Genomic DNA, 27,756 nt, shown 5'->3' on the forward strand with positions numbered 1-27,756 from the left:
AAGAGTGTGTTTTAAGGTGATACAGAGAATGTTTGGGTAACTGTACTGTTAGTTATCTGTTGCTTGCTTCTGACAAGAGTGTGTTTTAAGGTGATACAGAGAATGTTCGGGTAACTGTACTGTTAGTTATCTGTTGCTTGCTTCTGACAAGAGTGTGTTTTAAGGTGATACAGAGAATGTTTGGGTAACTGTACTGTTAGTTATCTGTTGCTTGCTTCTGACAAGAGTGTGCTTTAAGGTGATACAGAGAATGTTTGGGTAACTGTACTGTTAGTTATCTGTTGCTTGCTTCTGACAAGAGTGTGCTTTAAGGTGATACAGAGAATGTTTGGGTAACTGTACTGTTAGTTATCTGTTGCTTGCTTCTGACAAGAGTGTGCTTTAAGGTGATACAGAGAATGTTTGGGTAACTGTACTGTTAGTTATCTGTTGCTTGCTTCTGACAAGAGTGTGCTTTAAGGTGATACAGAGAATGTTTGGGTAACTGTATTGTCATAACCATAAGGTTGCATGGTAATGTGGGCCAGTTTTAACTGGTTTGGGTAATTCATGAAAATGCTACTATTTCAGATAAAAACTATTACTTTGAAATACATCCTTTATAATTACACATGTTCATTTCCTCATTGTCTTTCAATGGTATTTTTATTTCAAAATAAACACAACAATGACATATGGATGCTATTTCTGGCATGGTGCCGATCTATGGAGCACAACAGAGCCAGAATTAGAAACACTGCTTACCATATTCAAGAAAATTTTCACACTGCATCACTATATCCAGAATTTGAACAAAAGTTTTCCACAGTATATGCAAATGAATTTCATTTTCAAGGCCAGGAAATAGAAAAAATAGATTGATAAAGGTAATAGAGAGAAAGAGAGAGAAAAACAAACAAACAGTTGTTTCTGAATATCCAAGAAAACAGACAATAAGTAATTTAAGACCTCTTACTAGCTACAAGAAAAAGACAATGGATGCACTTCATGGCAAAAAAGACTGGATATAACTTAGCTGTAAACACAGATTGTATGAAGTAGATCCTATAGCTAACAACATGGGCCATCCTTGAAAATTGGTTGCAAAAAATACTTCAAGATTATGAAATATTCATTAAAAAAAAAGTCAAGGGTATCCAACTTTTCCAAGTGACTAAATGAAAGATGGCAGTTGAGATGGTTAAGGAACCATTAGGGGATATTCTGATCATTGGATTCAGTAATGTCATCCGCTGTCAGATTCACCATGTTCAACTCTATATGGTCCACACTGTGGAGCTGTGGTAATTTAATTGAAATAATCAATTACCTAAGGGCAGCAATTACATAAATTAATGAAACATAAAATAAACCATTAGTAAAATTATGGTTATATCTACTGGTAGGAAAATAATCAACTAATTGATGTTAGGGTTTCCTATTGTTCCAATTATTCAAGTATCAAAATAGTGCTATTATGTTTATTTGTTGTTAAGAGCAAATCTACACAATGAGCTACCTATGTTATGTTTACTTTTTTTTTAAAACCCCAAAACCAATTTACCCAAAGAGACACGAAAAAACACCGACAGATAGTATGCTATGGTAGTATTCAAAACTACAGCGAAAGGAATGGATATTCACAAGACCCCATATACAAACTATGAGCTAGAGAAGTATAGGAGCAGTGAATATACTTTTTTTTCACATTATCTGCATAATTTAGCAACTCAACCAGCACAGAGATACTTTAAACAGTTGTATATCAAACCTATAAAATTAAGGGTGCAAATTTAACATTGACTGAATGGGTGTGCATGTTTGATGATGGGTCACAGAAAATGCAATATGGGGAAAAACTGAGAAAGATGTGGAGAAGTAAAAGCAAAACATGTACAAAGAAAATTAGAAAACAGGGAAAAGCTGATGTATGTCACTAATGGGTTTCATCATTGAAACCACATCGTCATTGTACTCTTGTCAACCAGTCAGACATGAAGAATTCAAGAAGTTTGGTAAACCAACCATTATTTCAAGCTCATAAAATTTCTATTGAATGTTTTTGTCTCTTATTTGAAGGAAACCCCAGGATATTGAAACTGCATAATATGGTCTCTCAGTAGCATGGTAATCAAACCAGGAGGACAAACCTCCCATATTTTTAATGTATTCCAGTAAAAATCCTCAAAATTAGGAAAATTTATCTCTATAACACTTTTTGTTTTGTTTTACAGGGTCACTAGTGTTCAGCAAGTTATAAATTAAAGCTAAGCCAATCTGACTGACAAGTAAATAGGTGGAGGAGGCAAAAGCACCCCGAGGACTAAAGTGCATGTGAGCCCTCAAATTTGGTACTTTATGGGAATCAGGGTGGATACCCCCCCCCAGAAAAATGTGGTATTAAAGTATCTCATTCAGATGGTGCAAAAGTTTAAAATGCATGTGGTGAAATGCAGACAAGTAATGTATAGCACTTACTAGTAGGTATTAGTCCCCACAAAGTGTTGATCTTGAGGGGGGCATTATTATTACTCCTCTTGCCTGTGAGATATCACCCAACCTATAAGGCATCTCGAGGGGGGGCATTATTATTATTCCTCTTGTCTGTGAGATATCACCCAACCTATAAGGCATCTCGAGGGGGGCATTATTATTATTCCTCTTGTCTGTGAGATATCACCCAACCTATAAGGCATCTCGAGGGGGGGCATTATTATTACTCCTCTTGCCTGTGAGATATCACCCAACCTATAAGGCATCTCGAAGGGGGGAGGGCATTATTATTACTCCTCTTGCCTGTGAGATATCACCCAACCTATAAGGCAAGCCAAATAATAATTACTTTTTATTCAAGCAAACAGAAACCCCTCTTCACAAGCTACTAATATAATCAGGAACAGCCACACTTGCCTCTTGTTGAATATTCTAATATGTGTTTATATATGCTTGCTGAAACTCATTTTATATCTAACACAAAGAGGCAGATAACTTGCAAAGATATATAGCACTTTTCTCACAGATAATGTTATTGTATCTATGCTAAAACACCTATCAAGAAAAGTAAGCTATATATAAAGAGAAGGCACAAATGTTTTGTTTTGGTAGGCTGTTTTATCACATATATTTGTATACTAGTTTTGTGTTGGAAAATAATGATCTGTAAGAGACATGGTACTTGGGTGGTCAGAGATGAATCCTCTGTCTTCATCCGTTTCAGGCAAACTTCCGTATTCATCACAGAGTGTCATACCTACTTTTACTGATTGTATACGTACACTAGTTATGAAACTAGAAAAATACCCGAAAACTAGCAATAAAAATGTTAGTTAATCTTCTCATTCCTCTTATTAGCTTTATTTTAAAGAAACATAAAATAACTTTTGAATCCTGCAATGTGATGTATGGGGAGATCACAGTTTCTCTCATGATTTACACAGATCATATACTAAAGAATAAAGGCCGTTGAACACATTTTTAACTGCGTAATTACTTCAGTATGCTTTTACATTTCACTTTTCCGTATGAATCACTTATTTACTTTTATCGACTATTCATGTCAAATTGTGTTTATTATTCCGGATGTTTATATACTTCGTGTGTCTTCCATCAATCTGAAAACTGCTTTCTACTATTACAATTTCTTCCACTTTTTTTTGCTTCCAGTTTCTAACCCTCTCTCAAAAGCTCACTTGAAATAAATCATTCGTGTTTCTTATATATATATCGCTGTAAAGTAGTTTGCCGTACCTAATTCCTGTTTTTAAAATACATTTTTACCAATTTCGAAGTATTTCTTTTTTGTCTAAATTAGTAGTCTATTTAATGATGATTTTGGTTTTAAAAAATTGATCGTGCTGCCATCTAGTATCAATAATTGTAACAGTTAAGTGTTTCGTGAATAATTCACAAGATGGCGCTGTAGACTGTTAGGAGTCAGAACAATACAATTCTGTGTTTGTTTGTTTGTTTTTTAATTTCACACAAAGCTACTCAAGGGTTATCTGTGCTCGCCGTCCCTAATTTAACAGTGTAAGACTAGAGGGAAGGCAGCTAGTCATCACCACCCCGCCAACTCTTGGGCAACTCTTTTACCAACGAATAGTGGGATTGATCGTCACATTATAACGCCCCCACGGCTGAAAGGGCGAGCATGTTTGGCGCGACAGGGATGCGAACCCGCGACCCTCAGATTACGAGTCGCACGCCTTCACATGCTTGGCCATGCCGGGCCTACAATTCCGTGTTTTGTTTACCATGGGTATAGAAACTGATTTCTAAGAGTTATAAGCCCTTAGGTTTACCACTGAACCTCCAGGTGGCAGCTCTCGTACTCTTAAATGTAAAATCTACAACTTTGAAATTTATCGTTTTGTATTAAAGTCTTTCATAAACATAAAAACCGCCATTTATCAGCAAAACAATAAGTGTAGCAATATAAAACAAATCAAACAATGTACAACTGACTACTTAAAAGAATATGCATATACTAAATTCTAAATTTACTTTGCAAGCTTAAAGGCACAACATGCTAATTTCATAGTTGTTTATTTTAGTCCGCGGCAAAATAATTTTCTTTCTGAACTGCGTCCGTCGCAGGAATCAAAATCTGAATGTTGGTGCTATAGTGCTGTATACCTTGCCAGTATTTCGTTCCATTAAATCCCATCTTCTAAGTTTTAAAGTGTTTCCAAACAAAACAATAAATCACGAACTACAACACACACATTAAAGTTTAATGGTTGTTTGTATTAAGAATTCTGCGACTGACTTCCATAAAAAGGCGCTCCATACTTTTGATTTCCTAAGTGATAACTTTTGAGTCATAACAGTGAGAATTCAATAAGATTGGTAAAAAGAGTAGCCCAAGAGTTCGACGGTTGGTGCTACTAACAAGATACTTTCCTTCTAAATGTATCAATTTGCGATTCGGAACGATTACGCGCAAATAAGTCCTCGTGTAACACTGCGCATACTCATTTACCGTATTTTACGCCTTGAAAGACACTTTTTTCTTTAAAAATACCTTGAAAAATCCCCATGCGTTTTCCAAGATACAAGTGATGGGTTAAAGCAAGAGGTTAGCTTAGGGTCCACTGAAAACGGCCTCTCATACAGATCGTAATCTCATTACTTACCAATTACAAGTATTTTCTATAGCATGAAACATTCAATTTAACTATTGTCGATATACTGTGAAGAATTTCATGGTATTTGATTGCATTTACTCAGTAGGTTGAAAAAACGTCAAGGCTGCATCAAGGTGTTGCTTGCGGAGCCAAAATATCTTTTTACTAGAAATGTCTTTCCAAAATTAGGGTGCGTCTTCCACGTTAGAGTTAATCTCTCACAAGGCGTAAAATTCGGTACTTAACCGCGAGTTTCCAAGTGTGGAAAATCTTCCCTTTACGAGGTCGTTTCCCAAACTAGAGGTCACACAAACGATTTCGTATGTTATGATGGTGGGGAGTTTTAATATATTTTTATTAATAAAAATAATTATCACAACACATAGTATTTTAATATGTATTACACATCGTTACTAAACCTACTCTAACTCCTTCAAATAAAATGAGAGAAAGAGTGTGTGCAAGAAATCACACGAAGATGAAAAACTTTTGGGGAAAAACTTGCTTCAAGAAATTAAGCTAAAAAATTATTTCTTGACACAACTATGAGCGTCCAACTTTTGTAATGTCCCCTTTCCAGAAAATGTATTTACTAACAAACAGGTACAGTTCATTATCAAAGTTAACTCGATATTTTAAACGTGTCTACGGCGGTTTGACGTACAGATAAAAAAAAAAAAAAATCAGTGGAGTTTTATAACTTTTTGTGTTTGTTATTTAGAATTGTGTGTGGTTTTCTTATAGCAAAGGCACATCAGGCTGAGTCTACTGAGGGGGATGGTTTAGAATTAAACACAAAGCTACACAATGGGATATCTGTGCTCTGCTCACCACAGATATCGAAACCCAGTTTTTAGCGGTCCGTGTTCCGCAGACATACCACTGTACCACTGCAGGACAATTTTTAAACTAATCTTTATACTGTGAAAACTACTATCATTTTAAACCTTTATTGTTTTAGGGTTTCACAAATTGGGATATGTGATCATTTTAATGATTTTTTCTATCCAATAGCTACTAACAGTTCTATTGATGTTAAAACAAATTTCATTGAAACGTATTATTTTCGTGGTCATCACAGAGGCGAGCAGGAAAATGTACGATTATCACAGTCACACAACAATCAATACTGCCACAATAATTCGCAACTATGCGCTACTAGATAGGGGGGTGGTGGTGGTTTCCGATCTGCGTTTAAACGCAAGGATGCACAAATCTCTTACCACAGAGATTGAAGCTCGATTCTTTCCGTTATAAGACCTAAAATATTACTTCTGAGCCACAAAGGGGCCATCATTAAATTCATATTCACCGAGCACTGTATTAAATCAATGAACAAACGTTTGTTTTTTTAAAGTATATATCACGTTTGGCCCATTACTATGCTTCACGAATTTCTTGTAAATAACTACAAGTCACAAAATCATATACACTTGCTCAAATAGCGTAGTATTATTATTTTCAATGTCAACCTGATAATAAAATTATATTCAATATTTTTTCATTGAGTCACGATGTGCCTAAAGCCTACTATATATTTATATGAAATAAAAAAAAATATTACCTAACTAAAGGTCTTATAAGTATGAATTTTCTTAAATTTACAAAACAAACGATTCCAGCAGTCTTGATTCAACTGGGGAGATTTATGGGAAACACGAAACTGCAATAATTTGTATAAATTAGTATTTCGTATCTGCAGTGATCATTAAGTTTCTCCTTGATCACTGGGCTGAGGAGTCTTTTGAGCCAAACTAAATACCACTGAAGTAACGAAACTAATGATCACAGTTTATCCTTTCTAACTAACGTTTACTTGCACTTCCTGCTCTAGATGCATCCAGTGGTGAAACTCGACGTCGTTAGAAGGTTAGTTAATAAAGTCCACCAAGTAAGTATTCAAAACTAAATTTGAATGAACAAGAGCTTGCATCTATGACAACAGTGGAGCAGAAACGGGCTTGTACAACCCTCCAAACAAGTTAACTTGGAGTTGGAAGCTGAACATTTAATGAACTATCCACGAGAACAGTACGGACATGACGCCATCATTCTTTTTGTTGCATGAAGTACACGTACAGTTCGACAGACAAACAGAATCCAAACACCACTGTTACAGCATCTGATAAACGTTGTGAGGACACAAGTAGACTTCTATCTTTCGTCATCGATGGATTACAGACTTCGTTAAGTGAAGAAGCTGAAGTACATTACTCACTTTACCGCTAGGGTTGAGACGTCGTTAAGCGTAGGAGCTGTAGTTCATTACTCACTTTACCGCTAGGATAGAGACGTCGTTAAGTGTAGAAGCAGAAGTATACTACTCACTTCACCACCAGGGTACCAATGTCTCCAAGTGTCTGAGCAGGATTATATTATTGTTTCCATAGCTTCAGTTAAGCCTAACTAAAACTACCAACACTTCAATTTTTTTTTTTGTAATGAAATACACAAACACACTAGCGTCCAATCTGGACTGTTGTGCTATGATATGAGAGCTGATAGAACTAGTAAATAAATATCCTAACTCACCAGAACTGAAGCTGTCTGTTGAAGACGCCGACAAAGACCTACTTCTGTATTTCCCACGACCTTTCATGCCGCCGGCGAGTTTGACTTCCTGTGGAAAAATTCATAGAACTGTTTAAAATCCGATATTCCAATGTTAATGACAAATACACCAGGAAGATTCAAACCGACATGACAGGTAAAACACATAAATGAGTGTCAGCCAAGTAGGAATGTGTTTACTATAAAATAGGAAAGAAAAAAATACACGGTAAATACGCCGTTTTCATTCATTGTATCTTGATGCGCATGCGTTACGTATGCGTAAATGTTAATTTTCCGTGCGTATAAAGACGTTTCACTACGTATAGAGTACTTTTGTAATGGTACACAATTTGGTCGATATATCAGGTGTCAAACTTCTTTACAACCATGAAATGATGTCTACACTGAGATTCAAAAACATTTGAAATATGGGTGGGGGAGGACATGTCGTATAACATGTTTACTAGAATTCAGTATAAAACATCGTGTATTAAACAGTGTCAGGGCCCGGCATGGCCAGGTGGTTAAGGCACTCGACTTGTAATTTGAGGGTCGAGGGTTCGAATCCCAGTTACCTCAAACATGCTCGACCTTTCAGCCGTGGAGGCGTTATAATGTTACGGTCAATCTCACTATTCGTTGGTAAAAGAGTAGCCCAAGATTTGGTGTTGGGTGGTGGTGACTAGTTGCCTTCCCTCTAGTCTTACACTGCTAAATTAGAGGCGGCTAGCGCAGATAGCCCTTATGTAGCTTTGCGCGAAATTCAAAACAAATCAAACAGCTTTAAAAATTAAACTATAATAACAACTGTGACGTTTTACAGCAGGGCATTACGCAGGATTAACATTTAGCTGCTAATGAGGGGACGCGTTAATTACATGTATAGACACACACACACACACACACACACAAATAACACGTACGAATCATGTGTACATATTTATTTTTGTTTGACATTAAGTACAAAGGTACACAATGGGCTATCTCTGCTTTACTCAACATGGATATCGAAACCCGATTTCTAGCTTTGCAAGTCCGAAAACATACCATTGCACCACTGGTGATGGTGGTGGGATATGTGAATAAATTGGCCAAGTCCGTATACATAGTTATTGGAGGACCACTTGCCCTCCTTGTGTATGACCCTTTAAAATTACAACAATTTTCTTTATTATTCAGTGATATATACTCTTTTTGTTTCTTCAGAAGCTTCTTTACTAATACAGTTAATCTTTCTTCAATATTCGTTTCTCACCTAGCACGCGCGTGGATGCAGTTACTACACAGGTAGAGTTTTGGCAAAAAATATATTTTCAGATATAGTATCCTGTTGCCATCTCTTCATTTTTATTGCATTTCTACGCTTTTCAACACTAATCGATTTAATTATCTACGTCCTGTGGCGTTATTTCACTTTAACTGCCCTAAAATAAAGTTAGTGTGTCAGGCCACGTGACCACATAAAACCTAACCAAATGAGGCCAGACTTGAACATCTGGAGAGTTACGAAGAATAACTAATGTATTCCAAATACTGAAACGAACATTGCAGGTTCGGCGACCTTATTAATGTATCGTTTAAGAGAGATCGGGTTTATTTGCTTGAAATTTCGCAGAAAGCTACACAAGTGCTATCTGTGCTAGCTGTCCCTAATTTAGCAGAGTAAGGCTAGAGAGAGAATGCAGCTAGTAAACACCGCCCACCGCCAACTCTTGGACTACACTTTTACCAACCAACAGTGGGAATGACCGTCCCATTATAACGCTTCCATGGCTGAAAGGGCGAGCATTTTTGGTGTGAAGGAGATTCGAAACCGCAACCCGCAGATTGCGAGACAGTCGAGCGCCCTAAGGAATACGAAATATTACGTGTAGTGAAGTCTTGGGAAGTTGTGTAATTATACTAAGTACACATGACCCTTTCCTCGTAAACTATAAATAAACTCGATATATTCAAGTCAATGTTTTATACAGAACAGCATACAAGGAATACAGTTTTCTCGTAATGCCAAAGCGACTACAATTACACATACATATACAGTGTGTAAAATACATGCATTCTTCGTATTTACTGATTTCATGAGTAATCTGTAGGATTAGATATATTTTAATAGCCTAGAAACACAATAAAAGTTAAAACATTCTCCCTCTCATATATACTGTCAGTAAATTAACCCTTTGTTTAAAACTACGAGTACATGTTACCACCATTATCTGTTTCCTCTATGAAGGCAATTTTTCTTATGAAAACATTTTGCTACTTTATGAATCTTAACACTAATTTAGCTAACGTAGGACGTTCACATATCCACCAGGAGTGAAATGTAACACCCACATCAACTCAACCTAACGGTAATCCCCCATAAAATGATGTGCAAACAGCTTCTTCCCACGTGAACTCCAACAATAACTATTCGGGCGATACAATACCCTATCTTATCATTCTTGTACTCCTTTGTATCATAAACGTTTCCCTAGCGTAGATTCTGCTTTTTGTTTTGTATGCAATAACCTGACAGATTTAACAACTCTGATTTTTATAGACTAGCAGTTTAAATTACAAAAACAAACAAGATTATAGTTGTATAGTTACCATGGCTGAAATGAGACAAGACGATTGGTGTTGTCATAGTGACTATCTGTGGAATTACCTCTCCACTCCCGGGAAATAATATTTACTTCGTATCATATCAAAAGTTAAATAATCATGTGGAACTAAAAATATATTTTATTTCTGACAGTTATTGCTGTCCAGGTAAATGTGATTATTTATGGCTGAAATAATGTTTTTTTTTTGTGAAATTCTGTACAGAGAACACCTTGAAATATCATAAGAATACACGAGTTACAATCGAACAGGTGGTTTCTACAAACGTTAGTAACCGACATTATTCGCTTATGTTAAGTGCCGGATGACTTACATTTTCGACACTGTAACATACAATACAAAGTACTATCAACCAACAAAAATAAGTTTAAAAAGTATAAATATAAATAACATTAGTGTTATCCCTGAAGAAATAAGTATACATTTAAACAAAGTTAGTCGGCGAGATAATTGGTATTACACTGATAGAAATGCAAGCACAATTTTGATGGCCTTACTCTATTCGGTATGAAGCTTTCCTTGTTTTACGAAGTAAAAATCTCTAAACGTTTTGTATCTACGTTCTTTTTACATAAATGCACACACAAAATGCATAAATCGTCTGCTGATAACGTCATAAGATTTTAGAACTAAGATAAAACACTCATATATGAAAGATGTAACTCACGTCATTTGTATACACGCTACTTTGTTTTGCTGAGAATCACAAACACTCGTTTTGTTGTCCCATCCTCCCCCAAAAACACACACACGTTGTCTCACAAAAAATCACATACACTCGTTGTTTTCCGTCTATTTCAAACATTCTAGTCGATTAATAACCATTTTAATCCTCTATCTGTATACAGAATTTCACAATTACAAAATGATACATGAAATAACTAAACAAAATGTTTAACTGGGCTAAATCAGCAACAATCAACTTACTGAGTTATCTAACAGTAAATAAACTCAGCAACAATATTGTTGAGTACCTAACAATAACTAAATACAACGACAGTACTAGTGGGTTACCTAACAATATAACTAAATACAACGACAGTACTACTAGGTTAGCTAACAACAATTATACAAAGGAAATATTACTGGGTTGGCTAACGGTAATGGAGTATAACAAAACTGCTGTGTTACCTAAGAAACATGCTAGTTAAAAACCTCCACAGCTGCGGCAACAAACTTAACTAATGTTATGATGAAAACATCTACAACTGGTATGATATAAACGTTATTAGAAACTTGAACTATAACCGAATTCTGTATGATCTTCAATAGAATTTTATGGGTCATTGAAGGTAATGGCAGTGTTATACTGGTGACACAAGGGATCATTGCAAGAGCATTGAAACGCAAATTCCAGAATGCTTCTAGAATTACGATGACATATACGAAAATACATCTCTTGTAAAATCGTTTCAGACGGCAAGAGGAAGATCTAACCAAAGACCCTGAGACCGTTATATGAGATACGGCAAAAAACATAGCAGAGAATGGACCTTCACCGTCATGGCGTCAACGCCTTTCAGAAGCAGAAAATTTCACTCGGAAAGCCATATGGTGCAGTAACGTGTCCCAAAATGAAAGCCCTCGTCTATAAAGCGAGACTTACAGCTACAAAAGAGACATCTACACCCCAAAATTCCACTGTGATTAAGGTGGAGGTATTTCATAATATCGTTAACAAGACAATAAATATGAATTGGCGAAAACTCACAAGTCCTAACTTCCAATCTCCAGCCACATCCTTATATGGAGTTTATGCGAGAAAAAAATACAAACGCACAATTCTGTTAGACTAAATAACAGTGTGTAACTTAGAGGTGGGAAAAAGAATTAACATGGATACTCTACAAATTAACCTTGGAGAAACATCACTCTAAGGTCAATATGATTTGCTCAAGCCTGTGCACATCAGAGGAATAACGAAAGTAACGTGGGTGCTTTCCAGATACGTCTCACAAAAACACCCCTCTGTGGCCAGTATTGGGAATCTAGGAAACAGAGAACATGATTCACAAGGAAAATAGGTCTTCCTTGCTGGCGCATGCTGAATTTACTCATCATATCCAAAGAGTAGAAAGGACCTCACCTGCTTCATCTAACGACAGTGTAAACTACAAAAACATTATGGACAATAATACGATGGGAGAGTATTGATGTGATTCCGAGTAAAACATTTCTCGCTCATTGTACGCTGGCTCCAACTTTGATTATCTGAACATTTATCTATCTTGATCAACATCACAATTTTTCACCTGCTAGATCACAGAAAAGTACCATGAAACATCTGACGGATACAGAAAAAACAAATATGGAAACGAACTTTTATACGAATTATTAAAAGAAACGCAGATTTGAAACTCATCGGAGAGAGCAAAATTTGGGCAAAATTCCAAAATAATGTATAACATATTAACTCTATACATATTAAAAGTACATATTCTGTAACTAGGAAACATTGACAAATAAGAAAGTATCTAATGACCTAATTTAACGGCCTTGTTAAATTTGTCCATGAGCTGTGACAGAAAAAAAAAAAAAAAGACACATTAAGGTTAACGGTGTCAACAAGAACAAAAAAAATTATCTTACGGAAATATAACTCATTTTGAGAAATAATAAATAAGCTATTAATATTCGTCGAAATTATCGCTTCTTTAACCGATCTGCAAACCAGATCTATTCATGAAAGAGACAAATCGCATGCGAGATGAAAAATGAAAAACTGCATTCTGAAATGATTATTAAAACTCGACTGGTAAACAACTTCACTTATAATAACCACCAGTATTTGATGTTTCCTCACACATCGTTATGGTTTACCGATAGTAAAAATCACCGTTTAAACATGGACGACACTGTTTTTACGGTTATCAAATATCAATATAACTAATTATATTACTGCAGCAAACATTGTAACTCTAAGGCCAAACTATAAACAGAAAATGTAGAAACCCTAGGCCAGAAGTCGAGGTACTGCTGTTTCGTTCGTTTGTTCTATACCAGAGTCACATAGGGCTGTCTGCTGTGCTAGCGAAGGAGAATCGAATCTCGAGCCTTAGAGTTGCGAATTGGTAAGCAAATCGCTGTCCATTATTGTTGTGCAAGTTGAAACTGTTTTCGCGAAAACGGACTGTCCAAATATTTCCACTGCAGAATGCCTAACTGAAACAACTCAGTAAACACGAAAATGTGGAAACAACGCAAAAAAAGATCGAATGGATTTTTTAGGTTTTCTTCATTCAAACTATAATAAACATTAGCTCCTAGAGCACTAAAAATATATTTCACCGAAAATATTTTTACTCCATGATTCGCCATCTTGGGTTTCGATTTTCGGGTCTTAACGCAAAGCAAGTTAAGAGTTGCCTGCGCAAGCAATATTTAATTTTCAGCTGATATACTAAACAGAAGGTAGGTAGTCAAGAGAACACCAACTGCCAAATCTTGGACTACCTATTATCACCAAACTGAATGGCGGAATTTCACCATCGCCTTTATAATGCACTCGCGACCTTGAAGTGTAGACAGCAAATTTATTTGGCAATAACGGGGCAAGAACTTCGGATCTTGAAACCACAATCTAGCACGCTAACTACTGGATCACGCTTGTATTATTCACTAGAATGGTGTCTAAAGGGCACATGGGCTAAAAAACGATAAGGAAAAAACCTGAAGGCTAAATTTTAACCATCCCCAACTTTGAACTATTGGGCACTCGGTGGGCAGCCGAACAGCAGTATCCACTGCCCATCTCTTTGAATGGAATAGTGCAGTGTCTCCCAAACTTTGGGGTACTCCCCTACAGGGAGCCGTAAATGACTTCGTTAGATGAGGGGCGATTAGGGTAAAATCAATAGCCCAATAATGCAAATTTTAGGTTTTTAATGTATTTTCATTAATCAAAATAAGTAATTACTACAACATACACAGCATTCTTATGTATCCGTGTATTATATCTCGTTACTCTGATCATTCTTTCATTTATTTAAAAAAAAAAACCTAAAAGAGCGGACGTGCGGGAAAACACAACATTTATTAAAAAGGGGGTGGGGTGGATGACAATAGTTTGCAAAACGCTGGAATAACAAAATAGACAGTCGCAGTTGAAAGTGCAAAACGTCGCCAGTGACATTTGTAGCTCAAATTTCATAATCCTAAACAAGACATACAGACCACAGGACCACGATCGGTCCTCTGGGTTTATTAACATCAATTACCATCTTATTAGTTTGTTTGGTTTGAAATGAATTTCGCGTAAAGTTACTCAAGGGCTATCTTCACTAGCTGTCCCTAATTTAGCAGTGAAAGATTACAGTGAAGACAGCTAGCCATCACTATCCACCGCCAACTCTTGGGCTACTCCTTAACCAACGAATAGTGTGATTGGGCATAACAAGTAACGGTCCCACGGTTAAAAGGGCGATCATGTTTAATGGGAAGACCATTTGAGCCCATGACTCTCAGGCTGTGAATTAAGAGACGTAACGAACTAGCCATGCCAGGTCCCATCTTATTATCGGTAATTCTGATTAACACCTACTTCGAGATCAATAAAAATAATACCAGTCGATACCCAATCGTCGTATTTGGACATTGAATACCCGGGACCATCCAATAAACAATAAATATACTAATGTCTAATTTCTCACAGCAGCAAAGTCCAAGTTCACCGGCAATGCTCGTTAAGCTTAGAACAGGCTAGCAAGTTTTTTCTTTAATAATATTATGTGGAATAAAAAAATTTCAGATTTAACGAAACTAAACTTAGATCATAATAAAGGTTCCCTGCTTGTAGGTAGCAAAGTATCGATAAATCCAGTCATAGTAAGTTAGTAACAGACCTTTCTGACAGAACAAGAATTACGATGGGAATTTAAATGACCATAAATGTTGGTACTGTTATTAACTAGAGCCATTATGGGTCATATAATACCATGATTCAATTAGCCCTTTCTATTTATTTTCTGCAGAAGAAGTTAAATAGATAAGATATATCTGTAATACATCGATACTACCTTTCATATTAAACTATGATTTCTGCATAACTTAAAAATTACAGAAACTTAATTATAACCCTCATTAATACCATGCAATATACACCAAAAAGCCCACCGTAATGCAGCTGTGTGTGGACACCAAAACCAACTATACATTTAGCTGAGTGGGAGGGTATACGTAAACTCTAAATGCACATTTGTACTCCTATGTATAAAAACAATTTCACAGGAAGTAACATTAAAATACTGATTTTGATTTATTCAATACCAAAGCCGAGTGATTCGATGTAGTTAGTGTTTTACGAATTCGTGGCTTTTATTTAAAAAGTTTGAAAAATATCAACAAAAAGAATTAAAACATAAACAAATTCCTTAAATGTAATTGGTTGTATAAGAAAACACTGAACTTCGTCTTAAAGGACAAGTACCGTTTATTCATATTTCATAACAAGTAAAACATCCAGAATTCCCTCTGTCATAACGTAACGAAGACTGATACATAACAGTTGGTTTTATTCGTTATACTCCTGTTATTCAAGGGTAAAAAAATTATACGTAAACAGCTTGGCAAAAATTAACGTCATTTGTAAAGTTTTATATTTGTTAGGGTTTCAAAAATATGTGGAATTCTTCTACAGTAGACACCTGTGACTTGTTGGCGATAAATTTGGATATTGAACGAACAGCACAGAATCCACTTGTTTTAAAATATATATTCAAAATAAATCATATATGTACAAAATTCTTCGCACTGTAGTAAATCACAGTTTTATCTAAAACTCTTAAATAATTCTCTTCCTTAACAAGACGAATTATTTTTCTCTAGTCTTATCATAATAATAATAGTAAATAATTCAGTTATGTTAACCCGTGGGTAACCACAGTTCTATCCTGACCATGAAATAACCGTCTACTTTTTGTCAAAGTCCACACAAGCGGGTTCAATTACTTTAGAACATCGTTTTAGAAAATAAATTATTTCTGTTTTTCTCTGTTGAACTGTGAAACAACTATTTTAAAAATATCGCACGTTACCGCAAAACAAACAATTTCACACTCCAAGTTCACGTTTTGACTTCTTTTGTTCATTAACTGTGTTCTAACAACAGAGATAAGAAAAATAATCTTTCTTGTTCTAAAGTAACTAAAGAAACCAGTGTGGACTCTGACAAAAAGATATTTACTTAAAGTTCTGGATACAACTGTAAAAGAAACTACAGGAATCGCCCATTAAAACCAATTACTCAAATACCGGATTACTTTAAGTTTTCTTTTTTTTTACTGAACTTGACTTGCGTTCACTTGGTGACCTATGTACGACACAAATGAGGCCTGGAAATTTCTACAAACTAGGAGACATAAGATCTAACAATACTTGCATAACGAGAAAACTTGAGGTTGTCGAGAAATATGACGTCACCAACACTACCATAATTGAACTACAAACACAACGTACAACTCTTACCGAGTTACGTTATCAAATTCGTAATAACTGTTGCCTTTAATATAATTTTAACGCTCTTGTAATGAAAACTAAAAAAAAACATTTGGTAATAAATAAACTAAATAATAATTGAAACACTAAACAGTTTTGTATATCCAACGATATTAGCTCATTTCCCAAATCAGCTACGTCATCTTTCACTTTTACTTGTAAATTTTCTCTTTTGTTAAGCACCAAGTTACACAATGGGCTATTTGTGCTATGGTCACCATGGGTATCAAAATCCATTGGAGGAGAGGGACTTTACTTGTAAAATCACTAGTTACTTTTTAATAGAAGAAAACATTATAAAATGAAGATAAAACTGCGCTTAAATTAAGCGTATCTCAAAAAGCGAATACCTTAAATCAGGTTATTTGCTTGTAATAATTTTCACCATTAAAGAATCATTTATAAAAAAAAAACTAAATTATTCATGTTAATTTTTATGCAAAAGAACGGCTGCCTGTTAACTTCAAAACTAATTTGTCTCGAATTTTGCAACAGAATCGCGTGCAACAACTTGTATTCATGGAATTACATCATCCTCTAATACATCCATACATTTTGCAACTCACAGAAGCTCTACAATGTAAGAAAAATATTTTATAACACTTAGGGATTAATTCATCTTAAGTTATCTCTAATAAAACTTTGTCTCATATTAAAAAAAGAGAAATTTTCATCAATAATTTGGTAAATCACCCTTTATTAGAACGTAATTTGTTTGTGTGTTTTGAATTTTGCGCAAAGCTATACGAGGGCTATCTACGCTAGCTGTCACTAATTTTGCAGTGTAAAACTAGAAGGAAGGCAGCTGGTCATCACCAGTCACCACCAAATCTTGAGCTACTCTTTACCAACTAATTGTGGAATTGGCCCTAACATTATAACACTCCCGTGGCTGAACTAATTTCGTAAGCATAACAAGTATTAACGAATACACTTTAAAACTAGCACTATAAATACAACCGGATTCTCGTTGGCCTAGCTTCGTTATCTAAACAAAAGAAAAAATGACCAGAGGTATCGATGTTCGTATTACTCGAGTATGTTATTGGGTCGGTTAAAAATTACTTCTGTCTCTCTGTCTCTGAAATAATACTCACCAGATTACACTTAATACTATCTTGTCATTTATTTATTTATTTTTAGTTATTGTTTTGGGACTACTTTATTTTGTGTTCTCTACTCTCACACACTTTCTTGTTTCGTCCCCCCCCCCGAAGAAATGTGTTTGCGCATGCGCCATAGCTTATTCCTAGATTCTGACATTACTTGTGTATTGACCCAGATTTCCGATTTCAGGTATTTTTGTAAAAAAATTTGCTTCGAGCGTTTGAGTACTTGTTAATTACATCTGTTCCTTACTTGTATTGCTTTAATAATATATTATACAGACATGTCACGAGACCATAACAGAATCGACCTGAGGTTGGCAGTGAAACTGGCAACAAGCCAGTAATTACCCTAAAACATAAAATATAAAATCTGAAGACGGCTATCACTTCACACAAGGAAAAATACCTGTTCGTCTGCAATTAGTTGATACACTCATAATGTTGTGTCATTGTTCTATCGCTAGGCGTTTTTTGTTTGCCACTCTACCAGTTAGAAAAAACTCTTCTGTCTATCCTCTTATTTCTTCACTAAACCTCGTTATATTATAATCGACTCCCGAATTTATCCGCAAGTTTGACGTCAAACCTTTCAGAACTTTCAATGTGTTCTTGGCCATTACTGTCAAACCTTTCAATCTGGACGCCACCATTACGACCCACAACACCCTCTAAAAAATAAATAAAAACATTATAAATATAGCTTATGACAGCACTTTTCTTTTTTTATGGAGAAGACATGAGAACCACCACATAGCTAAGTCTATACTTCAATTTAATCGCCCAGTTTTAAAATACTGCTAGGTCTAAATTCACATTTGAAATGATTACATTAACAAAATAAGAGAATTTTGAGACACCCAGATTCAAACGTATTTCAGTAACAAAGCTTCATGTGGATAGACAAAAAGTTACTTTATTTTTTATTTAATGACGTTTAACTTAGATGCGTTGCTTGTAGGGCTTAAGAAAAGTCATAAAAAGTAAAATAGCTTTTTATCCACCTACTCTAGGTCGTACTGAAGTAGGCCACAACAGAAACAACGGAGTCGCATTTTTTAAACTAATAAACCAATTTAGAAAATAGGAACTGACCGAGTTAGTTTTCAGTTAAGTTTAATTGCGTTGCTAAGCCTACATTTCGGATTGAGCCAACCACTGTGGAATAAGAGACTTTCACAGCCTGTAAATTTTAAAACTACGTGTATAGTTAAGCCTATATTTCAGTTTAGTATATAGCCAGTCTAACTATGTATTGTTAAGCGCATAAAACTATAGAATTGTCTGTTTGTGAAATGCTCACCATATCTACAGAAACCCAATTTTTTGCGTCATGAGTTCAGAAACTTACTGCTGAGCCATGGGATGGGGTGGAGGTAGTTAGCCTAATATCTTAGTTTGAGATATTTATTTTAGCGTGTGGTTACACGCTATTAACAAATAATACTTTTCAATAATTTATTTTATGCATTTCTGAAAAAAAATATTAGTTTAAGGTTCTTGAATAAGATTCAGCGTTTCTGATAAGACATCTGCTAAACTTTATAAATATTGTTATGGATATCCACTTAAGCACAAAACCCAAAATACCTGCTGTACGAAAATTAACCTATACTATTGTGTTTCCAGTTTGCATATTGTAATACTGTATATAATGTGGATACGCCACCCAAGTACACTGGTATTGTTTTACCTTCTGTGTATTATTGTTCAAACACAGAAATACACACTTACTTTTACACACGCTAAACAATCTTCGAAGATATTTTCCTTGCCCTTTTCAGTTACTAAATTAACAGATGTGTAGTTAGAATACCTCGTTATGTTCAAGTGTTGAGTAACATCGATTTCTTCCAACAACCTATCACTGTCCGCTTCGCTCCGAGTGACAAGGTATTCCCATTTGGAGATTTGTCTTTTTCCACTATAGCTCCTAAAATTTGGTAGTTGACTGTACATCTGGTCAACAAAAGTACGCTTCACATACAGCATTTCCACCTTTTTCACTGTACTACTTTCACTATATTCAGTCATACTTATTAAAAGTAAAATAAAGAAATACAAAATCTCTGTCATTTTAGTTTCTCCATCAAACTGCGTCGTAACTCCTGCAGTGTTTGACTGAATTAGTTATTTCGAAACTCAGAATCGTTTGTTTACATTACGGCTTTTCGTTCTCCTTCTTGAATAACAGGAACTGCTTGAATGACACTGTAACAACAAGGTCTTACTAATAATAATAACACAAAGCGATTGTACTGCATCTGGAACTTTATATAACACAAGTTTTAAAGTTCACGAACGACCTAATGTAGCCAGTTTAGTTAAAGACTTCTGGGATAACACAAACTCCTAACTTTTATATAACGAAGACCACAAACTATTCTATTATGCAAATTTTTCCAAGTTCAAGAAACACGTTACTAAATAACTTTCTACACACATGATACATCTCAAGCTGCTTGAAGGATGTATAAACAAACCGTACTTGTTGCCATGGAAACTGTTTACTGTACGTTTATTATGATACAATAAAATACAAACGAGAACAAGGAACAGCAGTCTTTGAAAGAAACTAAAGTTAAGTATCAAGCTTCACAAAAGTTGTTCAAATCCCGGGTTCCAAACCTCTGCACTAGTTGATCACTGTGGGAAATCCTATACAATAAATTAACGTCCTATATCTGAATATAATTTGAATTATAAAGACAGGAAAATTGCATTATTTTTCTCCTTTACGTTTCTTTGTCCCAATAAGATCCTTTAGTGCTATGTTCGAAATCTTCTGTATAAAGTTTGAAAAACCAACAACAAAAAACGTCAATAACATCTAACAAAACATTTTTTGTGTGGAAACACTTGAAGTTCCTGATTCTACAAACAAGCAACAACTACTAGAAACGTTAATTTGCACACATGTAAATAAAACGAAAGAAACTACATCGAACATCCAGGGAAAGCACACTCAAACTTCGGTAGTGCGTCTTTATGCTGATAACTTACAAGCAATGAAATACGGGTGCCAAACTGCCCACTTATCTACATTATCCTATTCGTGAATACTTGGCTGCAAAATAACTGTACAATGTTTTATTTCTTCGTCCTAATGGTATTTCACAGTCTTTACTTCCACACATCTTACGAACGTGGGTCAAATATGACTGTACCAGTGCGTTCTGTTCCACCAAGTACAAATGAAACAGGGTATCCTTGATACTAGTTCATGTAGGACAGGCATGTGTTCTAATCACGAACCTACTATTACAAGTAGAGGAACGCCATGGCAACCATTCAACCAGTTCTTGATCCTTCCATTACTACTACAAGTTAAGAATATCTCTCTTTTTTTGACTGATCCGCGATAGGAAGTGACAGCAAGATTTCCATGGCCTTCGTTTAGTACCAGCGAATATTATAACCCAGCCAGGAACCAGTCACTGTTTACAACCCGTAACCCGTTCTAATCAACTATCTCGCACACTGCAATGATTGAGAATTTAAATCAAATTTACGTAACAATAAATACCAAAAATACATGATGTGGTGTCGCATGTGTATAAAATAAAGTCGTGCACGACTGGTTAATTTACAGTCGTTGAATTACAACCAACGTGGTATCAGCCCTACGCGTGTTAAAACTGATTAAGGCTAAATAATTTAGTGGCAAACACATATATATAGGGATAAAAGCGTACAATGAGTTTCAAAAACTATTAAATATACAAAGTACGTATCAACGGAGAAACGTCTGAAATGGACATTAGGTTCAACATCACAATGGTTACTCCTGAAACGATACATACACACACTAGCATCTTTTCTCATATTACTCTATCTCGCAAATAGCGCGACCGTCGATATTTTCTTTAAATTCAAGTTGTCTATTTTTCCTCTAGTATCAACATATCACTTATTTTATCACAAGGACTTTCAATCAGAAGTGTTTTCCTTAGAGGATCGAATTTCGGCCATTTAAACCAAACAAAAATAAACAGATAAACAGTGTTAAACAATGTTGTGTTATTAATTCTTCCCTTAAAGTCTGATAAGAAAACGACTTAAATAAAATCCATAATAATTACAAGTGAATAGAGTACTTATCCACTTTCGAAAAGTTATTGTCCACGATAATTGATGATATGTAGCGCTTAGATCACTATTATGTCTATAGTATACTAGTCGACTTAATGAGTTCTGATATTAGGCAAAAGGCCTAGTCGGTAATGGATATGGCAGATTTAGTGTAGTTCACATATATTCTCCTTCACTTACAATTACCGAAACGTTGGTCATAAAATAGTTAGTAATTAATATTCAGTAACACAACAAAATTAATTGCTAATTAATAATTACACTCAGGTGATCGTACTAACCACGACAGCACCTTAACACTAGTTTAAGCAAAGTACGTTTAGTAGACTTTTGAGTTCAAAATCAAACGTTATAAAAAAAACAACTTAAAAATTAAGCCATCCAAACCATGACCTAAATATTTTATAATATTTGGATATTCAGCTTTACAGAAAGTTGTGAATTTCCAAGCTTAATCTACTATGTAATTACTTTTACAGATGGTTTGAACAGACATTAACACACACACATTTAATACACTGGAATATCAGTTTTTTCCATCATTCTATTAATTTCTTCTACAGGTTTCGTGACTTAAACTGTCACCCTTCAGGAAACAGTTTCTAATTAAAATCGATAATAAAAACATACAAATACTGTTTTCCAACTCAACATAAATAATCATATACGTTCTGAACGTAAAAAACATATAGCACATTCCATATATAAAAACTTATTCTAATTATACTTTATTATTATAGAAATAGCATTTATCCCATAATTTCATCCTACTACTGCGACTATTATTACACCTAAAGGACACAACACAAATGCGTCATCTGAATGTAAGGATGTCCATAAATTACTCACCTTCATAAAAAGCCTTTATAAATTATTTATTATAGGAGCTGTCTTAAAACAGTTTACGGCAATTGATAACACAACAAGTAACTTTTTTCTTTATTTCGCAGAACATCCACGCAAGACACGTTTCTTAATGTTTGGAATGAAACCATCTACCGCCTTGATGTTCTGCGTGCTACCAATGGGGCTCGCGTGGTAGTTTACTGAATTAAAACAAAAATGTATTGAGTTGTGTTATTAATTGCCACAAACCGTTTTAAGATAGCTCATATAATAAAGAATTTATAAAGGCTTATAAATGGGTTGAATAATTTATTGAAACTCTGTATTAATCACATTTCAACAACAATTCAGTAATTATTTCACCGAGAGAAAGAGAGATTAAACTTTTTTAAATCACTGTATCAGTTATTTAGCTGAGTCAGTGTTAAACAGCATATTAACATACAAAGTCACGCTTGAGACAAAATGAAGAACTCGCAGAGGTAAGCGCTTTTCTTGTTTCCACCATACTGAAGCCAAGTTATAGACGAACGTTTCTAAATTTACGATCTATCGTTTAATCAGATGAATGAACAAAAGGGACAACAAAGTTTGGTATTTACTGTTACCAAAGTGGCATGATCGTTTATTTTTCCTCAATTATGTTTGGAACCATACTATCAGGTTTGACCGAATTTTATGTATCATTTAAGAGATTATAATGTTTGAGGAAAATGTTTCTCGCGTCTCTTTTACAGAGAAAAAAATCAACAATTTGAAAGAACGACTTTCTTTCTTTTAGGGAAAAAATATCCAATAAGGTTTGTTTACTATATTTATATGGTATTCAACATGGTTTACTAAATCCGAACTATTTCTACACATCAAGGACGAGACAATGTAATAAACACGTTACGCAAATTGCCGTTCTTCCACTTTCAAAAAGTATCAGATCATAAACAATTCTGCTCATCGCACCCCAAAACAAAATCAGCGATAAAATTAAGGGCTTAGGTTAAAATCCGAGGTTCGATTTTCCACGATGAACAAAGTGCAACTAACCCATTCTGTAACTTTGTGTTTAATTACAACCAACCAATAATTATAACATATTCATTGCTTTTAATAAAAGAAATATTTATCAAATGTGAGGCAATACATGTAAAATATTACAAATAATAGTTTTAAAGACGTCGTTTTTATTGGCTCATTACGAATTTCCAGTAAGAACAGTACCATTCATACCTTTGTTTCGAGCAACTGCCAACGAAGCTTTTCACTGAATACCAGAACTACAGATAACTGAATTACTGCGTATAAATATAAAGTACTGGTTATGTAGTAAATCCTTAGCTTGGTATTAAATCCGATATATCTCGTATATCAATTGAATGCTCAAGCAGCAATGATAAAGGGTTAACCCTGTAAGAATTGCTAATAAAGTACCTTTTAACAACCGAAACTGCTCCATTTTTCCCTCCACTTACAAACAAAGCTTGTCCCCAGGTTTCAGTTTAGGGTCACGTGTTAGGAAATACCTTTTCTTGTGGTAATTTCCTTAGTTCTGTATCAAACCTCTCATACACCAATTGAGTGCTTTACTTACTAAACGTAAAGTTTAACCCTCTAGCATCTGCTAGTGACACACTACCACAGTTGAAAACCTATTTACATTAGTTGTTCACAGTCTTTTTTTTTATGACACAGAAAGTTTACTGTTGGTGAAGGGCGACCCGTGATACAACAAGTATATCATTACATCACAAAATCTCCTCAGTAACCCAACACAAAATAAAAAGAGTATTAATAGCTCTCCCTACAAGCAAATATTTGCTTGTTGAAGGCCTCCAGCAAAAATGTCTTTTCTTTTACTCAATGCCAAAGCCTAATGAACTACTTGGGCTACAATATACAAAGTTGACTTGAAATACCACTTTTTTGTGCCATCTAAAAGACATTAGAAAATGTCACAGTTAAACTTTTGATAATTTCGCTTTGAAACAAGTCAATTTTTGAATTTAATTACTTATTCGAATTATTCGTATGATCTTTATTAGAGGAACTTTGCAAAAGTTTTCTTCGAAATATGTTAAGCAAATTAAAGATATCTTCCCTCTTCATTGAACTTGTCATTCAAATCTTTGTTAAACATTCAAATACTAGAGGTCACAAAGTATTGCCTCACATATATAGCACATTAGAAAAATACAGGATTTTAACATGTAGCTTTCCAGAGACAAAAATTATGTTGTACACATTACCAACTTAGCTTTAAATAATCTGTACCTTGTATATTATAATCCGACAGCTCAAAGTACACCCTAGCAGAGCTCAACCCACGAACTCCGGTACAGTACATTCTAGTAAAGCTCATGACATCAACACAGATACAGTACATCCTAGCTAATATCAATAACACAGATACATCTCAATAAATATCACACCAGCAACACTGATGCAATATATCCCGGTAAAACACAAACCAATAACACTGACACAGTACATTTTAATAAAACTCATACCAGCTACATTAGTAGTGGAAAATATCAGAATTTGAAGGAGTGCACCAACGTCCGGAAGCAAAAGCAACTTATTAGTTACATTCACTGTGACTGTTGAATTCAAAACTGAAACACCGACTGCCAATGATAATTGTACACAATTCTCTATTCCATATTCGAAGGGACACTTTGTTATTGGGATAAAACTGAAAACGCGTGCTCCCCCTTCTCCCGCCTATGCACCAGTTGAAGTAGGAATTATCGGATCTCAAGTGAAACATCCATTGGACTACTAAAAAGTCCTCCTGTAGAGTTGCTTTTGACAGAAGAACGTCCGTGTAGGCCAAAACAATATTCCGTATCATGTAGATATTTGTATTTACATAAACATTAGTTCGTTTAGTTCTCGTGTTTCGTAATATTTCAGCACCGTATTGTTTTCAGTTCTATTTTATTACAAGCTGAATCAGCCGTCCAACATTCGAGAGCTTGAACTAATGATCAAGTAAATAAAGAATACGTAATTATATATACGTAATTTTATTTCACACGGTTTATTTCACACCATTTCTGTAATGTAAAACAAATTAAATGTGAATAAAAGTGTAAAAGTTTATCATCTTTAGTTGTTGTTTTTTATTATTGAAATGTTTGAAGCTCTTTCATTAATAATAAAAAACAACTAAAGATAAGAAACTTAAGATAAAAATGTGTCCATCGCGAGGAACCGAACCCCGGACTTTAACGTTCTCAGTCCGTGAACTTCATGCTTTCCCACCAGGCCAAAAATTTAAGGGATAGAGATTGACTGTGGGGTTATTAGCTACATAAACATATTTTCGCTATGGGCGTGGGCAAGGATTGGTAGGGCAGAGTAATAATCTCCCTGTGACACGCCCCTTGGTCCAATGTATCATTCTATCAAGTTTGGATGACACTGGTCCAAAGACCACGGACTAGTTCAAGGCTAAACAAACTTTTTTCTAAATAAATAAATATAGATAATTTTGTATGAAATGTTTGATACCTTGCAGTTTCATTTCGTCAATTTTTGTTGTTATTTTCAGTATTATTTATGCACCTACATAACACTAGTTTTTATTTATTATTATTTATGCACTTACATAACACTAGTGTTTATTTTTACTTTTTCTCACTTCAAACTGTGTTTCATTATCTTTAATCAAATTTCAGCATGGATTACGTTTAGGTCCGGCATGACCAGGTGGTTAAGGCACTCGACTCGGAATCTGAGGGTCGTGGGTTAGAATGCCCGTCACACCAAACCTGCTCACCCTTTCAGCTGTGGGGGTGTTATAATGTGACGGTCAATCCAACCATTCGTTGGTAAAAGAGTAGCCCAAGAGTTGGCGGTGGCTGCTGGTGATGACTAGCTACCTTCCCTCTAGCCTTACACAGCTAAATTAGAGACGGTAGAGTGAAATTTAAAAAACAAACAAACGGATTGCATTTATTTTCTCATTTCAAATTATGTTTTATTGTTATTAATCAAATTTGAGTGTAGATTGTTTTCAGATGTAATCAGTTTATTAACAATGTTACCGAATCCTTAAACTATATTTCTTTTTCAGCGTTATTGCAAATTACGTTTAACTACACATACACACACACACACCTTGCTGGCTGGATCTCTACATAATTTAGTAGTGAAGAACCTCGTCAAATCTTGAAGCATGAAGAGTTATGTTTAATAGAAATATCCAAAATGAGGATTACAATACCTTAATAATTGGTAGAAAAACAACAAAAACCGTCGAACTGTCAATTTAACAGAAAGCAAAGGAAAAATGTATTGAAATATACCAATCACGCGGGCTAGGTTACGACAGATATAACAGAAGTCTAGGTGTTATACATAAATTTTCATGAACAGCAAGTGTTACGGTGTGAACGAGGTTGAATAACTATACTGCAGTTATCAGTCTTTTTAATTACGTTTCTACGAATTTTTTCGTAATATAACATTTCTTTCATCACAGAAAATCCTGTATCTCTAATTAAAATTAAACGTAATAAATCAAGTCCAATTCGTGGCAGGTGACAAGTGTTTTAATACGGAAACATCAACGTCGATGCTTGTATAATAAAATATTTTCATTGCTTACTTGGAACTGAATCTAACTCGGCAAGATTGGCCTAACATCTTGGCACATTTACACTTGTAGTTAGTTATCAGTAAAATCCGTTATACCTCAGACTATAACAAACGCACACACGAAACGACAACAGAACTAAAAATTTACTGTTGTCCTTTGTTCAAACACATGTAGTTTTTTTTTGTTTTTTTGCATATTTATATATTTTTTTTAAATCTCGAGTTATGTTATAATTATACGTTTGTTTGAAGTTGAGCGTAAGGATAAACAATATCATGTGTGTCTGGGGTTCACTTATAAATTTAAATTATTCCGGCTGTGAATTAGAAAATATTATCATTACGCTGAAATGCTGTTG

At 34.9% G+C, this 27,756-nt stretch overlaps 1 protein-coding gene across 6 annotated transcripts in view; it reads right to left on the bottom strand.

Annotated features, from left to right (window-relative positions):
* The window catches only part of LOC143222076 (adenosylhomocysteinase-like 1), a 123,162-nt gene that overhangs the window by 68,488 nt on the left and 26,918 nt on the right, over positions 1-27,756 (bottom strand). For 4 of the 6 annotated variants that reach the window (XM_076447952.1, XM_076447956.1, XM_076447951.1 and 1 more), the window contains one exon: positions 7,638-7,725. The exons of 1 other annotated variant lie outside the window; for it this stretch is intronic. In XM_076447952.1, coding sequence (XP_076304067.1) covers positions 7,638-7,725 — 88 coding nt within the window. Of the gene's footprint in view, positions 1-7,637; positions 7,726-19,597; positions 21,054-27,756 lie in introns of those variants that run through there. One more of the 6 variants, XM_076447949.1, reaches the window with a different exon arrangement.

Source organism: Tachypleus tridentatus, chromosome 8, assembly GCF_004210375.1.
Source record: "Tachypleus tridentatus isolate NWPU-2018 chromosome 8, ASM421037v1, whole genome shotgun sequence".
Taxonomy (NCBI): domain Eukaryota; kingdom Metazoa; phylum Arthropoda; class Merostomata; order Xiphosura; family Limulidae; genus Tachypleus; species Tachypleus tridentatus.